At 36.3% G+C, this 16,737-nt stretch overlaps 1 protein-coding gene across 1 annotated transcript in view; it reads right to left on the reverse strand.

Moving 5' to 3' along the window:
* Positions 1-16,703, reverse strand: part of LOC124158892 (trifunctional purine biosynthetic protein adenosine-3) — a 43,986-nt gene extending 27,283 nt beyond the window's left edge. The window contains exons 1-8 of the mRNA XM_046534299.1: positions 16,452-16,703; positions 13,210-13,288; positions 11,104-11,193; positions 7,240-7,487; positions 5,856-6,036; positions 4,879-5,092; positions 2,052-2,182; positions 1,669-1,792 (exon numbers count right to left, since the gene is read on the reverse strand). Coding sequence (XP_046390255.1) covers positions 1,669-1,792; positions 2,052-2,182; positions 4,879-5,092; positions 5,856-6,036; positions 7,240-7,487; positions 11,104-11,193; positions 13,210-13,287 — 1,066 coding nt within the window. The 5' untranslated portion in view covers position 13,288; positions 16,452-16,703. The remainder of the gene's footprint in view (positions 1-1,668; positions 1,793-2,051; positions 2,183-4,878; positions 5,093-5,855; positions 6,037-7,239; positions 7,488-11,103; positions 11,194-13,209; positions 13,289-16,451) is intronic.
* Between the last annotated feature and the right edge of the window lie 34 nt (positions 16,704-16,737).

Consider the following 16,737-nt stretch of genomic DNA (forward strand, 5'->3'; position numbering starts at 1 on the left):
ATTGTGATAGCACAGCAGTTCCCAACCGGCATACCCCCAACGGATAGGCACACAAATGGAAACCCTCAGGGGTACGCAACGAACCAGTCATGGGCACGCCAAAAATAATCGGTAATGGCAGAAATCGGTAATTGTAAATAATTGGGCATTTGAAATCTTACGTTTAAAATAGTGAAATATAAAGTCTTAACCAGGAAATATTCATACATATTGTAAGGGGAATTTAAAACAAAGTTTCTATTGGTACAATTATTTATATCTAAAAGAGTCACCTACCAGAAGTGAAATTATGTAATAAAATGTGCACATTACATTTTTGGGGGTATAATATACCTAAGTTATTTTCATATATAGGGGGGTACAGGAAGAAAAAAAGGTTGGTAACCGCTGCGATAGCATTTAAAAAATAAAGAGGCCTGTATTTTTCTGCTTTTTGATCCATCGCCTACTTAACGAGCTTCAAACAGAGAAAAATCGACAGCTTTAACTCTGTCACAGAAAAATTGATGTTTTCAAAAGCTCCTGCCAAGCGGGTAATCACTTCTAAGCTGCTCGTATCATTCTTGCTAGGTACTTTGTTTTTTACACTGAACAAGCACCTTACTCCTTCAATGAGCAGTTGCCCTTGAAAGAGTATATGACTAGGAATTCTGATGATGTCATAAACTCATTTAAAGTAGACAGCAGATTTTGAAGTTTTTGTAATATTATATTTATGTGAATTGCTGATTGGGGAATATTTGTTTTCATCATAACTTATATTACTCTTCTACCTAATAAATTATTTTATTGAATAGGGTGGTTTCCTATTATTTTTTTATTGCCTAAATCGAAAGATTATTACTCCTGGAGTACGTATTTCGCGCTTTTAGATTTTTAAATGACGATATCTATTTTTCGCGATTAAATGAAAAGTGAAAAATTTCAAGCGCGCAAAAACGCGACGCGTAAGTAGGAAAGTCCGTGCGCCGCATTTCTGGTTCCCCCTCTCTCCTTGTGAAGTGACCTTGATCGAGGCTCTGAGCGCTGATAGGACGCAGGATGCTAGCGGATAGCTGAGTACCTTCCTGTCTGGTAGCGCATGGCTTAAAAAAGGTTTATTAATACCTTATCAAGCGAAGAAAACTTTCTGACCTTAGCCAGTTTTAATAGGTGATTATTAAGACATGTTTCCCTGAGCTCTGTGCCTCATGCATGCATTGGTAACCTCAGACGATGTATAACTCCTATCCTCTCGTGTAGAAACTAGGTCCCTGTGACGTCACGCGGAGCGGAATCGCATGGGCGCCAATCTGGCCTTTTTCAAATGAGGATAAAATTTGACCCTTGCCATTCGTCTAAACCGGTATTTCAAAAACCAACATTCTAAACTGTCCAAAGTGTGATTTCTAAAACCAAGTAATTTGTGTATTATGAATACACTAATGGTGGGCAACGAATCGCAATCAATGCCTATCGTTTTCTTTGATGAAGGAAACTACCCTATTGCAATTTCTGGTCTGAGTGACATGAAAGGTAAATAACAAAAAATTAGCATGAATACATAATTACCCTCAGGCAATGGAAACACACACACACTTTCCTGGAAGCATGCAATCATCAATGACTTTGATACAAAAAATATATAGACATCCTTAAATAGATAGATACACAACAAACAAGCGCTACCTTTGATTACATTCCCTTTAGTTGAGGTTTCTGGATAGCCTTTGCTAGCCATGACTACACCAACAGCATAAACGCCTTCCTTCCACTTGAGATTATGTCCCTCCAAATTTCCCTTACTACAGTCCTGCAACAAATAGATAATTAACTGTAAGTACTTCATTGAATTACCAACAAACACAGCAGAGGGGCAACTCTGATGAACACATTTGTAAGCTTTCCTAACACACACCGAGTTTAATATAATGGATGGAGGCGACAATTCAAGGAATTTGCATATGCTGAACATGCTTAATGAATCTACTTTTCCACACAACTTTTTGACTACCCCGTACATTTAAAAAACTTAACGTGAATAAAGAACAGCACTAATGACTAGAACTCACCAGCATCACTTGGTACAAGTCTGATTCCAGTAGAGGTAAAATAACTTGTGTCTCAGGATCTCCAAAGCGACAATTGAACTCAAGAGTTTTTGGGCCATCCCTGGTCAGCATCATGCCAGCATAAAGGACACCTATCACAAAAAATGAGAGCATCCATTCAATTCCACAGAGCTCAGTCAACACTTGTCTTGCATTGGGGCTTGGCAACCTTGTGTTACCATAGGGCTTGGTCACATTTTGGGACGAAAATTTTGAAAAATGAATAAAGATGGGAAGGACCTGGACTATAGCATTGCAATAAACTGTTTTTTGTAAAATCTGGTGAAATGAAGGGTTGTCATACAGAGATTTCACTGAAGTTATTTTGATAAACTGAAGGGTCATTTTATTTGATAATGCTGGTATCGTTTTGAGAATTGAGTTTCTTTTTTTTTACCGATGGACGGATGTAGGATTTTTTTTGGACCCGGATCTGGATCGGATCCTTGATTTTCAGAGCTGGATCTTCGAATATTTTCAGATCCAAATGCATTTTCAAATTCCTACCATAAAACGAAGTAATTATTCAAGTTTCATCTGGGTACATACAATCAAAGGAATGCTTTACAGATTTACATACACATTTTAATATTTATACTGATTAAAAATCTTTTTTAAAAGCTTTCAAATTATTTTTTTTTAAACGATAAAATATTTACACCCTCCAGACGTAAACTGTCACACTTGTGTTAGGAAATAAAAATAGGTTTCCATCTTAGGATATGCTGCTTTGCTATAAACCATTAACTGAATTTTAATATTCTTCACATAAGTTTCTCCCGAATTTTGTCACTTCCGCATCACATACTGACTTGTGTTTCACCTGCAAATGCTTCAGCTGTGGTGAGGAGGATTTTGTACTTCCTTACGATAGTTTCACCTCACAGTGCACGCACATGATTCTCTTTACGTCAATAAAAATGTTTCTACACCATGAAAGACATTTTTTTCGGTACATCATTAAATTAAATTGCAACTGAACAATCTGCAACACAACTAACAACGTTTAGAGCAACGTTAGCATCACATGCGACTAGTTGGGGGAACAGAATGAGGCGACCGCTCAGCGGGAGGGAGGGGTGGGCAGCAGAAGCACGTAAAGGATAGGTGGAGGGGAAGGAACACACTCCCCCATCTTTCAAGCAATGAGGCTATGAATGAGGGAGTCAAGAACGAACATGTCAAATTTTGCAACGTTGTTACCTTCAAAGCGAAGCTAGGCGACCTATGTGATACATATATACAGTTGGCATTTCCAGGCCGTATCTTCTTGTTTGACAGTACTGATGCCACATCTGTTTCCTTGACAATTGTGCTGTTTGTACAATGTTGAATATTGGTATAGTCTTGTTGTGACTAAAAAAAACTTTTCAATCAATTTGAGCTTAAAAAACCTAAATATGTAAGAAATGCAACACATTTTGTCTCATTCTTCTTTGAATCTTGTGTACGTCATCCAATTGCTGAAAACTATCGAGACATCTTTGGGTCCAGTAAGTCACTCACCTAGCATTTGTTCTTCAGAAACAGAGAATTGAAGCAGGTAAGATGAAAAAGATCAGTGGGTGAGATGGGGTGGGGATGGAACACGCTTCAATTGTTCTTGTGTAATTTGATATTTTCCTTCAAAGATAATGATTTATGGACTGTGTGGTCTCGGAAAGGAAAAAAATATCAGAGGCATGGGGTGATGGAGGGCTGAGGGTGTTTTTTTTATCTGCGACGTAGCCACTTTTGAAGTGGTTGTTATCCTATGGTATTGACATTCTTCCGATGGTTGTTCAATCTCTTTGTAAGAGTCACACTATATACCTGTCTTATTTTGACGTAAAATTATTTTTGGCTGAAATTCTGTTGCATAACTCCCTACGTGAGCTTTAAAACAAAATGGTTCATGAGTAGGACAAGCATCGCAGTGCAATGGCACATGCAAAGGAATGATCGGAACTCTTTCCACTCCCTCGTATGATATGCTGCATTCACTGAAGCATAAATTTAAAATTTCAGATCCATATCCGATGCCTTCAGCAAATTTGGATCCGAAGTATCCGATGAAGGGCAATATCAGCGGATACTTTTGAGGTATCCGATCCGACCACCCCTACTTTTTTTCTTTTCCCCACTTCACAACACCCCTGAAAGTGTATGGCTATTGCAAGCAAATCAATGTTATAAATTGAAGAAATATTTTGGATTTCATTTTTTTTTTGTCATAATTTGCATTCTCGACCATTTTCCCTTTCAACCCCCATTCCATAGATTCCCCTTAACTTGCACCCTGTGATGATGCTCTAAGCAGGTATGAATTAAATGTGAACTATTTTAAGAGTCAATTATAGGTGTGCCGTATGTTTGTATGACATAATATGAATGAATTTTTTTTTAACCTTAATCATCCATTTTGAATTTCAAATATTATTCAAAATGAGGTTTTGAGATTATTCCACTTGGACCATCCTATATTGCTCTTGTGAAAAACACCAATCTCAAGGTAAATAAACTACAAAACATATCAAACATTACTTACACAGATTTATCTGTATTAGCTCATAATAGAGACGATTGCAATCCCAGGTATTCCATAAAAAATTCTGCTTTAGTGATAAATGATCACATGCACATTTCTTCTATTATTAATTTCTTAAGAATTTTTCATCCATAGCCATTCATAGAAATGGCATAGTGGAATACGTCCCAAAGAATATCTACAAACCCAAGTTTGACGTGAACTCTTAAGAAAGAAATCTTTTGTGCATGATGAAAGACCTAAGAAAACCTCTTCTCTTACCTGTGAAGGGTATTTTCTCTTTCACAAGGCCATCGGCAGCTCTCTGAAGTACTTCCATTCGGACTTGTTCCAACTCCTCCTCGCTGATTATAGGGCATGGGCAATAAGCACCCATTCCACCTGTGTTCGGCCCCTGATCATTATCTTTAAGCCGCTTATGGTCCTGAGCAGGCAACATGACTTTCACAGTGCCACCGGACACAAAAGCAAGTACCTGAAAGAAAGGGAAAATGTAAACAGAGTATACTCAAGCAAGGAAATATGCCCATTCACCCAGGGAGGGAAGTGAAATGGGATGGAAAAAGGATGGAGGCACCACCACGATAGGAGCCCGTCGACGCCTCATGGGTAGCGATAGGGTTGGATGGGTGGGATATGGAAAAACCCTCGCTGCTATGAAAGCGACCAGGGCCCACTACTAGCGAAACCATTCTTTATTGCGCCAACGATTTTGGAAGATTTTACTATGCATAAGTAAAATCCAAAGATCAAATCATTGGAATGTACTGAATACAATAAGAATCGTGTTATAACAAGTGATTGGCAGTGTACTGTCTCAAGGTCCATGATTACAATGCAAAAACAAAATATAGATGGAGCTAGACCAAGAAGTCCCTCCCATTAGTATAACAAGGTTTATCGCTTCTTAAAGGAGCATAGTTAAGGTCTGACCATCATCAGTTGGCACTTAAACATTCACACCTAAGACCAATAGGTCATAGGTCTGGATAGTATTCAAAGCGATTATAATTTATAAAAATTTCTATTGTTTTTTCACACAAACCATGAAAATTCAAACTTAAATAAAGCAAAACTAGGCTTGAAGTTCAGCAGCACAACCAAAAGAGTTTCTGTTCCATGTTTGAAGCGTAAAAAATCAAAATCATCTCGCTTTTATGTAACCACACAAGTACATATTAAGCTGTGAGATTGATTGGAAGAAAAAAATTCATGAATCTTAATGAAAAAGTCATTACCGACACTTCTTCTCCTTGCAGAAGTTCCTCCACAACCACAGTCTCCCCTGCACTGCCATATTTCTTCTCAGTGGCAATTGAATCGACAGCTTCACAAGCCTCCTCCTTAGACCCAGCAACCACAACACCTTTTCCAGCAGCTAAACCACTTGCTTTCACCACAAGAGCTGGATATGGGGCACTAAAAAATATTCCCATCGGTCAATTAAAGCATTCTTTTATCAATAACTGTTACTTACTCAACTGAAGTCATTCTTACTGATCAGTGGTAATAATAGAAAAAGGGCTCTAAATTCTGGCCAATGATGATTGAAAGAATCATTTCTTTACTTTTCACAATTTTACTAATCTTAAACGTAATTGCATTATTATTGATTATTTGATGAGTTAATTAGAATAAATATATACAATATTAATTCACAACTCCAATACTGATTAGAAATTTACAAATAATGATTTTTTACATCAAAGTAAAAGTAATGCATGCATTTCCATTTCTTTAACATTTTTGGCAGCTAATAAAAGAGATTTCCAAGAAGTGATGTAAGTTATGATTCAAAGAAAATGGCTCTCATGGGATTTTCTGAATAGATATCCTAATTAGTCACTGAATCCTATAATTGGAAGGCCCATGATTGTTTGAAGCATTGCATTTGATAAGTAATTTCCTTTGCAAGAGACCATTTTCCATTATAATGACCGAAAACCTTCTCTTGATCACAAATGACCGACCACTGCCTTAGATTGTGAATGACAGACAACAGGTTCAGTAGGTAATGACTGAAACTGACTTTCATTCCATTTGACGACCAACTTTGGCCACCAATGATGACAACTGACTTCAGTCGTGAATGATTGGCATACAAATGCTGTTAAAACTGACTGATGAATGACTTTGGTTGCAAACAGCCAAAAAGGTAGACCTGTTCGATGGAGTGATTCCATTCATCGAGTGATTGCACAAAAGATCTCAAAAGGGAAGTTCTGGTTGCTCACAACTGACCCATCACTAATCACATTACTCCAAAACTTTGAAGTGAAAAATTGTGCAGAGAGAAAATCATTTGCCCTGACTTTGCTTTGAACTAGGATCTTAGCCATCACTGAACACATCAAACAGCTAATTGTTCAAACTGGCTCCTACTGTACACAAATATTGTAGCTTTTTTTTCAACCCACATTACCTTCTCTTCCAAGCCAAAAAAAATTCCACTAAGCATGAGCATACCTCACTGACTTAATTGGTTAGAGAACATAAGAAGAACTTACAAGAACTGAGGTTAAAATCAAGTTAAGGCCAATGATTTTTTTCTGTAGAAAATTTGTACTTGCAGCACTCTCACACTTCTAGAGATCTTGTGGTTGACTGCTAAAATTATTATACCTCATAATGAATTTCTTGGCCTCAGCAGCTGATTGAAATGATTTCCACCTTGCCGTAGGTATATTGTGGCGATCCATGAAAGCTTTGGACCAATTTTTGTCAGCCTCAATTTGAGCAGCTGCTTTCTTGGGACCAAAACAGTTCAAGCCATATTCAGCCAAAACATCGACCATTCCATTTGCAAGGGGATCTTCTGGCCCGATCACTACTAGATCTATGTTATTCTTCTTGCACCATTCACCAACAGCCTGAAGTAGATTAAAGTAGTAGACAAAAATTAATTAACTATAAGTTACTTTGAAATATAAATTTATTGTTATTTTTTCTATAAACAAGGCATTAGTAAGGTTTAAAAAAGAATAAAAATTAGCAGAAAATACGATTTCAATACATGAACTGCATGGATCATCAGTAGCGCAGCGAGGGGGGGGTTTTGAGGGATAAACCTCCCCCCCAGAGCTCACAGAAATTTTTAAGTTAAATCTATTTTACTTGATTGGATTAATATTGCTTATAGAAAAGTGTGAGGATTAATAAAATATCCCTCAGAAGACCGTAAAAATCACCATTTTGAACCATTTATCTTAATTTTTTTCTGGCGGAAGGCCTCCCGCACCTACCACTCACCTTGGCGTGTATGCCAAACCCCCAGGCCCCCCAGTATTAGTTGTGTCTGAAACCCCCCCTAGCCTTAATTCCTAGCTGCGCCCCTGTGGATCATTACCATTTTTTCACATTTCCCTTTACAACCAGTGGTGGATTTAGGGGGAACACTGAGTTCATGACCCCCCAGCCAAAGTTAAGCACCCAACACAAACTTTTTAGAAAACCCCTAATTGAACAGATACATACTTTTTAAATTTTATGTACCGTATATCTCCGAATATAGTCCCCCCCCGAATATAGTCCCCCCCCCCCCCAATTTTGAGACCTCAGGTTTGGGAAAAATTTTAAAATGTAAAGGAAGGCAATTTTTCTGTGGTTAGCAAGTTAAGATTCTAGATTCGATAAAAACTATTATTTTCTGTGAAGATTAAGAACAAATCTGTTCACATATTTTCCATCACAACAAAATAACTATACCTAAAACATGTTGTGATCCATTGCATGTATCAGTAATTTATAGTTCCTTAACCAGATGTAATGAAGAAATGAGAATTTTTTTTAAGTATCCAAGGCTATTGTATTTTTTAAACCTTCACAAATTATTAATATTTTTGATTTCCAAATGACTACAGACAATGTCAATATATAAGCTTTAACTTAAAGCCCATAAACAGTATTGCATTTGGCCCTGAAACTTCCTTAGATCCAGTGTAACACACCCATCAACTCATCACAAATCCAAGTGACCTGAAGAATTTAGGAAATCTAAATAAAATTGTGTTAAATAAATTATAAATATTATAAAAATATTGCTATCAAATGCCTGCTAAGCAAAACAATTAAACTACAGGACTTACAAATATCAAAGTAATAAAATTAAGAAATAAACTTTTTCCAACAAACATTAAAACTGAAAAAAAAATTATATCAATTTTCAATGCCTCGTCGCGAATCATTGCATAAGTTACACAAAGAGCTTCTGCTCTGCATTTGCGCACAAATTCGACGATATTTTCCTCTAATTCTTTGAATCTGCCGCGTCGAGACCCCCGAAATGACTTCCGCGATGTATTAGCGCTTTGCTAGCGCTGTAAATACTATGATTTACGGCGTATTCTGCAACGGCTATTTTTAAATTGGAATCGAAACTCCGTCTTTGAAGGCCTCTAATCTGCGGCAGGATTGATCCTCATCTTTCTACTTGATCCATCACCTCACTGTTGAACGTAAAATTATTTTTAATAAAGAAAATATCGCGGAAATAATTGCGAAACGTTATGCGACGTAATTTATCGATCCTATTTACCCTGACGAATTGAAGATATTCCTCAATAAATTGATTACACTTTCGATGCTGAGTCGCTGTATTTCGATCAAATGCAGTAATGCCGGCGCTTCTGGTTTAAAGTCGTCGATTATTGCGCCTTTTCAGAAACAAATGCATCACCTATTGCGCATTCTTGTTCTGTGAAGGCGGTAAAAGCAGTGGTTGTAAACACGAACCGCACGGACGTATAGTAGCTACGGACGCAATGAAATGCTAAATCGTCACGAAAGGTTCACTTTATCTGTTTATTTTTCGCAATTATTTAAATCGTGTAGTTATTAAATGAGCGACGGGTACATATACTATTGATTCAATTCTAGTGTTCGATTAATGTAAAGATAGTGTGTGTTTAGTTTTCATTTTAATTATTTACTGTTTTGCGTCATTAAGTGATCAGTGTCGATTGAATTATTCTAACAATACTTTTCCAAGAAAAATTAGCGGCTACCCGATGGATTCCGTGAAAACGCATATTCGATATGCTATTTGAATCGGAATAATCGTATCTGTACAACATTTGTGGTAAAAATTGTCTTAATTTCCGGTAAAACGTGGCAGTATTTACTAATATCTCCGATTATAATCCTCATAAATATACTCAAATAGAAAGACTACGAGAACATTAGCCATTATGCCGTTATTTATTACTTTATGGTCACCTTTAGTATGCTAAATTGGATTACACTCGATTATAGCCCCCCCCCCTTACTTTTCCGCGGCCATTTTTGGAAAAAAAGGGGGGACTATATTCGGAGATATACGGTAAGTGCTTATCATCACTGTAAACCTTTTCAAATAAATTATTTTCACTATTCCTGTAGCGTGATTTTTTTTGTAATTATTTTAACCCTTACACTCTCACAGTAAATTTATTTTTCACTCCCACAAAGCTCAAGAAGAATTCAAGAACACGTCAGGCATTTGGGAGAAGAGACAAACTATTTTCTTTCTATACAACACTAAATACTCTAGCAGAAATACAGTTTCCTCAGGAGCATGAACTTCTATATAATAACCAGCATAAAAGTGAAACTAACTCAAAATATTATAACAAAACATTTCTACATGGGATTAACCACAGGGCTCACATAGCATTTTAAGGCAAAAACCGAAAGCTGATATATCGGCAACTTGAGCGTCCATGGTTTCAACTTCAAGTTGGATATTTGTTTCTTCTCAATTGTTAAACTTGTAAAATGCCTTAAATTGTTCAATTTCATTTGTTTTTTAGAAGAAAAATGAATTTATAGGCTCCAAAATGCATAAAAAATGTATTTTAAAAAAGTTTACACGTAAAAACGCCACTCTTTCCTCGGGAGTATTCCATACCTCCAGAACCCAAATCATGACTCCCCCAAAATTTGATACTGAATCCAACTCTGTCTCCAACCAAATGAAAATAAGATTTAATGCGAAGACCTCTTCAACTAGTAAATGAGCCATGGAACGTACAGATAATTAAATTAATGAATATGTCATTCAGATTACGCTCAATTTCTCGCAAGGATTCAGATGAAGGAAAATAAATTTAATTTAAAATGTAACAACTCGTAACTTCAGTTCACATTTTCAGTAAATGACATTCATTTCCTATTTAATCTCATCCCATTCCATGAATTAAATTGCTATTTAAAAAAGTGAAACACCATATTCATAATCAAGGTGCAATACATTCAGGTCCCAGAGCATTACCACATTATTAAAATATGTATGTAACTGGAAGGCAACTTTGATATTTTGAAAAATGCAGTTCCACAAATTAAGCCACACTAATTAATACTTTGAATTGAAAACTTGTCACATAAAGTTTCTCCAAGTTTTTTGTGACACTTGATTCCAATTGTTAAGTACAGACAATTTTTTGAAAATAAGCTCCAACGTGATGAGAAAAATTGAATGCTAATTTTAAATTGACTCCAAAGAAGACATACCTTAAAATTTTTCAGATCTAGGTCGACCTTTTCCACTTTTCCCATAGATGTTATTCCCACATTCCCTGGAGCAACATAAACTTGTTTGACCTGTAAGAGGAAAAAAATTTAAGTTAAAGATAGCCATACTTAAGATAGATTCCATTTTTATTTACATTTTACAGACACTTTGGTGTTTCCACTTTATACATGAGACTTTAAATTAAGAAAATTGCAAATACCAAAATGATTTTTAGCCAAAGTCATGAAACATTATTATTATGCACAAGTAATTAATTAATTTTTTAAATTAAACTGTTTAAGACCCTGACGAACTTCTTGATAAGCATACAAAAGCACAGCAGAGGAACTATTTTGAAGTGCCACTGAGGATGGCCACCTGGCTAAGGTTGATGCCCTTGGTCCATGGCAAGGCCACAAGGGTACAGGAAACCTATTGCCAGGAAGGCGCCACACACACATGGCGCCACATACACAACTCAAATTTATTTCATTGAAGCAAGTTTAATTACCATACTCATCCAACCCCTTCAAAATGTGTTTAAAAGTTATGCATCAAAATGAAGATTTTACTTATTTACAGGAGAATACAAACTGTAATTTTTACATTTTTTCAATAGGGTGGCTTCCTATTATTTTTTTATTGCCTAAATCGAAAGATTATTACTCCTGGAGTGCATATTTCACGCTTTTACATTTTTAAATGAGGATATCTATTTTTGAGATTAATTGAAAAGTGAAAATTTTCAATCACCCGAAAACGTGACGGCTAAGTATGAATGCTGGGAAAAGCCCACGTGACGTCATTCTGGTTCCAGCAGCTGCCATGTGAGGCCACCTTGGTGCGAGGCTATGAGTGCCGCTACGATGCAGGCCACTAGCAGGTAGCAGAGTACCCTGCTAGCAGGTAGCGCTTGGCTTAAATAAGGATTATTAATACCCTGTCAAACGAAGGAAACTTTACGACCTTAGGCAATTTTAATAGGTGATTATTGATTGATTATTGATATAGTGAGATGTTTCCCTGAGTTCTATGCCTCATGCATTAAATTGGTAATCTCAGACGATGTAAAACACCTATCTACTCGTATAGAAACTAGGTCCCTGTGACGTCACGTGGAGTGGCATCGCATGGGCATCAATCCGGCCTTTTTCAAATGAGGTTAAAATGCACCTTTAACATTCGTCTAAACTGCGATTTCTAAAACTAAATAATTTACATATTATGAATACACTAATAGTGAGTAACGAATCGCAATCAATGCCTTTCATTTTCTTTGATGATGGAAACTACCTTATTCTACCTTTTTCAAATGATCATCACTAGTCATGCGTAGGAGGATCCACATTGTCATAATTTACAACTGGGAGCCAAAGCGTAATCCAAGAAGACATAGGCAGATTGGATATTTTGTGCCTATACATTGCATAGCCTCATTTAATGAGAGACCTCAGACAATTTGAGGGGCATTCATCATAAGGTGTCAGCATTTCTTGAAGAAAATGTCCACTTGACACATTACTCCAGGATGAGATGGTAAAAGTACCATTATCATTAAAATCCTCCAGCAAAAATCCAAAATGAGAGTCACAGAGCAGACCTGGTATCTATAAAAGGAACTTATTCATCAAGATTTATCAAATGGCAAGATCCATTTTTTGTGTTAACACATTCAGCGCGGAGCACGTCAATTTACATGGTCCCGTCCAAGCCGAGATACGGGGCACGTCAATTGACGTGCTCTGCCGGTCGGCCTTTCTCCGCCTCTGTACGTGACTAATATCCACTTCCCAGTCTTCCGATCATGTGCATGATCTTAAGCAAGCTTCCCTCTTTCAACCCGTGTGCGCCGTTTGAAAATGGCAGTATTTGAACAGAAGTTATGGTGCGAAAACCACTCTCTATTTTTCTTTCTCATTTTATCGGCCGAATCTGAAGACGTTCATGAAAAACGGGCCCGCATTGAATGAGTTAAGTCCCAATCTTATCTTAGCAACCAGTCTTTGATGAATGATAAAATTTGACATGAAAGTATAGCAAAAGATACCAGTGGAAATTGGTAGGAAATTTCAAAAGAGGTGATGCCTAATAAATGGACACCATACCTTAACGGACTGAGCCAGTTTCCAGCAGAGGGCATGCTCCCTTCCCCCACTTCCTATCACGAGGACATTGGCAGCCATTACCTAGAGAAAAGAGGAAAAACATTCATCAGCAAATTGTATAGGTACAGCAATCAAATAAAATCCTATCAACACCATTAACTTATCCAACCCAATGCATTGAACTGTGCACTGGTGTCTGAGTGGCATATCTGAAAAGTAATTGGAAGATTCGGGCTTGAATCCTTATGAAAATGATTTTCAAACCAAATTTCTACCAGTGGTGAGTGCATGCATATATCATAAACTAGGGTTGATTAGGGAAAGTACCAATTGAATAATAATAAATAATAAATTTTTTATTTGTCCAAGGATCTTATGAATACAACATAGATATAAGACACGTCAAAGTAATCAACATAACACTTAAAAATGTAAAAATGGTCAGAGTTCATTTGTCATTTAAAAATTCATTTACACTGTAGTAGCACTTATTAATTAAAAATTTCTTTAAAGAAGATTTAAATTCCCTATTAGAATTAATCAAATTAATACTTTTGGGAAGGAAATTAAATATTTTTGATCCCATTGCAATGGGACTTTTTGCTGTTATACGTTTTTTATGGAGGGTAACATGGATGTGGCGATGAGACCTAGTTAGGTGCTCATGTACATCATTATTAATTGGTAAATCATTAATATTCTCTTTTATCAGTAAACATAGTTGGTATATATATATACAAGGCACTGTTAACAAATTCAGTTCTTTGAATAAGGGTTTACAAGAATAAGTATAAGGCTTACTCATTATACATCTTATAATCTTTTTTTGCATCTTGAAAATTGTATCTAATAGCGTTACATTTGATCCCCAGAATACAATACCATAAGTCACTCTACTTATAAAGTTGCAATGGTAAACTGACATCATCGCCTTGTGAGGTAAGGATGCTTTTAGGAACCTCACACTATACAGTACTCGGGACAATTTCGAACACAAGTCTTTTACATGGCAGGACCAGTTCCCAGTATTTTCAATTTGTAGCCCTAAGAATTTACAAGTTTTAGAATCAATAACCCATCCTTGTCACAGGAAAATTTTCCATGGCAGACCTAAATTAATGGCAATATTTTGTCCAAACACCCAGAACTTGCCCATCAATGAATATTTCATTTTTTTAACTTTGACTCCACACAGAGAAATTATATAACATACAGTCATTGATTTTAACATTAACTAAGTTATCCCCAGATGATAATAATAGGGATTTACAATGCCTCAGAATGTAAACAATACAATTGGTCGATCAAATTGAGATTTACTATTTTATTCCATCGTAATTATTTTAGAGGTAGAGCAGTAGTAAGAAGTACAAAGCTGGAATAGGTACCCTTAACAACCAGAAAATTATGGGAGATGATTAACTGGCATGTGTTCACACATCACTTATCATGCAATGTATTCCCTTTGCAGAGAAGGGTTTCAAATGTTTCAATGTCTTTTGTCAGCTGATAAAATAATCCATTAACTGAAACAGTAATTCATTAGAACTTACTTTTAGTACTATCCACTTTTTTCAACTGTTAAGAAGAATAATTATTTTATCTACCTGACAGTGATGCGTCACCTCAAAATGCTTGTGAATAACAAATTTTGCAATAAAAGAGTGGAAAGTAGGAAAAGTTTTAATTAATTCATTCACCATGTCACTACACCACATCTCACTTAATGCACTTGAACTTACCACCATGTATTATAAGTTTTTTCTTTTCACTAATGCCGTGGAAATTTTAGAGTGAAACCTGGAACATGAATTCAAATATTCTACTACAGCTCAAGATACATGAATGCAGCAATGTATAACTACTGTTTCCACAAAAGCTGAATGATTAATCTTTCTAAGTATTGATTCCTCTATGTCTCTATCAATATTTAAAAGTCGCTTGTGTCAAATCTGAGCTCAACTCTACTATGTGAGCATTTTTATATCTTAGATGCTACATCATTGTATCTACCCATATGTATTATACATCGATGTGCAATCCTGTATAGATTTTCAATGGGTTTTTTCTATGTGTGTTTGTTATTTTCTATTGTCTGTCATCTGTGAAGGTTTATGTTAAAATACGGTTAGTGGGTATCCCAAAAATAAATAATTAATTACGTCTTGATACGGTGAACAGATCCATCGATGGATCTGTAGATCTACACATTTCTAATAAACTATTGAATACTGTAGGTGCCGCAGCACCATGGTTATGATAAGGGAATATGCGATGGCCTCCAGGGATGCTTTTTGCTGAGCTAGTAAGTCCTCTTACATGTCTTCAGTATCCTTTTTTTTGCAGGAAAATTTTACCTCCACAATGGGTGGTTTCATTCCTAATCAGGCAGCCTAGCCCCTCACCTCTGACTCAGCTTTTTTTTACCTCCTGTCACCTAAGGCAATTCTGACTGAGTAGACTGTATATGCTGTGGAGCCTCACTAATGAAGTACAAGCTGTTTCCAATACTGTAGGAAGGAAGCAATTTGGCAATAGAGTACTCATTGAAGGAATTCGTATTAATTGCCAAACAAAACTGAAAGCGTCTAGAATACCTCCATGGTTGGAAAATTTATTTTCCACACTAGAATCGGGCAGAAACATCGGTTGCAATAAAAATGTGAAGGCATAATGCAAAGGACCACTACACATGGTAAAATTTCGCAAATGTCTAAATTGCAAACATTTCACTACAAGGTAGACTACAAATTTTCCAGCATCATTCACTAAACCACTACTTAGATCTCTTTCGTAAACTCTTGAACTCCATGGTTCTTTTCTTAGAACAAAAAACTTTGAATTTCTTAGGAATTTTAGGATAATACGTAAACTACACTTTAAATATGAGCTTCATGTTTATGATCATACACACTGGCGACGATCAGCAGTTTGGGAATATTGGCCCAATTCGTCATTAAAGCTTACGTAACCAATTCGTCCAGTTTATACCTTTTTCAAAATGAAAAGACACAATAATAAGTAAACTTTTAAGCATGGAACTCTACTAATATTTCAGGGTGGTATGATTTAAAACGCACCTGGTGACAGAAGCCAATTAAAACCTTGATTTTGGCTATGTGCAGCAAGGCAAAAAAAAGAATGGGGAAACAACTAATACATGTAATACATGCATCTTACTGTAATAGCACTAATGACAGATTTCCAAAATAACAAAAAGAAATAAGAGCTTCATCACTTACTTTACAATTCCTTAACCTTGCGAATATGAACAGAGATTTCACGAAGCACGTCGTAAAGCTGACCAAGAGAAGAGGAAGCTGGAACCAGAGAAGATTGAGTACTCTGTTGACCAAGATCAAAGGTCATAAAGGGAAACTTACACTCGTTGAAATAAGCTGTTGGCTTATTGTGACAGACTTATATTGGCAACTTCATCTAGAAGTTCTTCAAATAAATTGACTGTTTCGGCGAAGAACTAGCGGTCTTTTTGAATCCTTTTGAATTGATCCGCACACCTTGAGTCTT

Source organism: Ischnura elegans, chromosome 5, assembly GCF_921293095.1.
Source record: "Ischnura elegans chromosome 5, ioIscEleg1.1, whole genome shotgun sequence".
Taxonomy (NCBI): domain Eukaryota; kingdom Metazoa; phylum Arthropoda; class Insecta; order Odonata; family Coenagrionidae; genus Ischnura; species Ischnura elegans.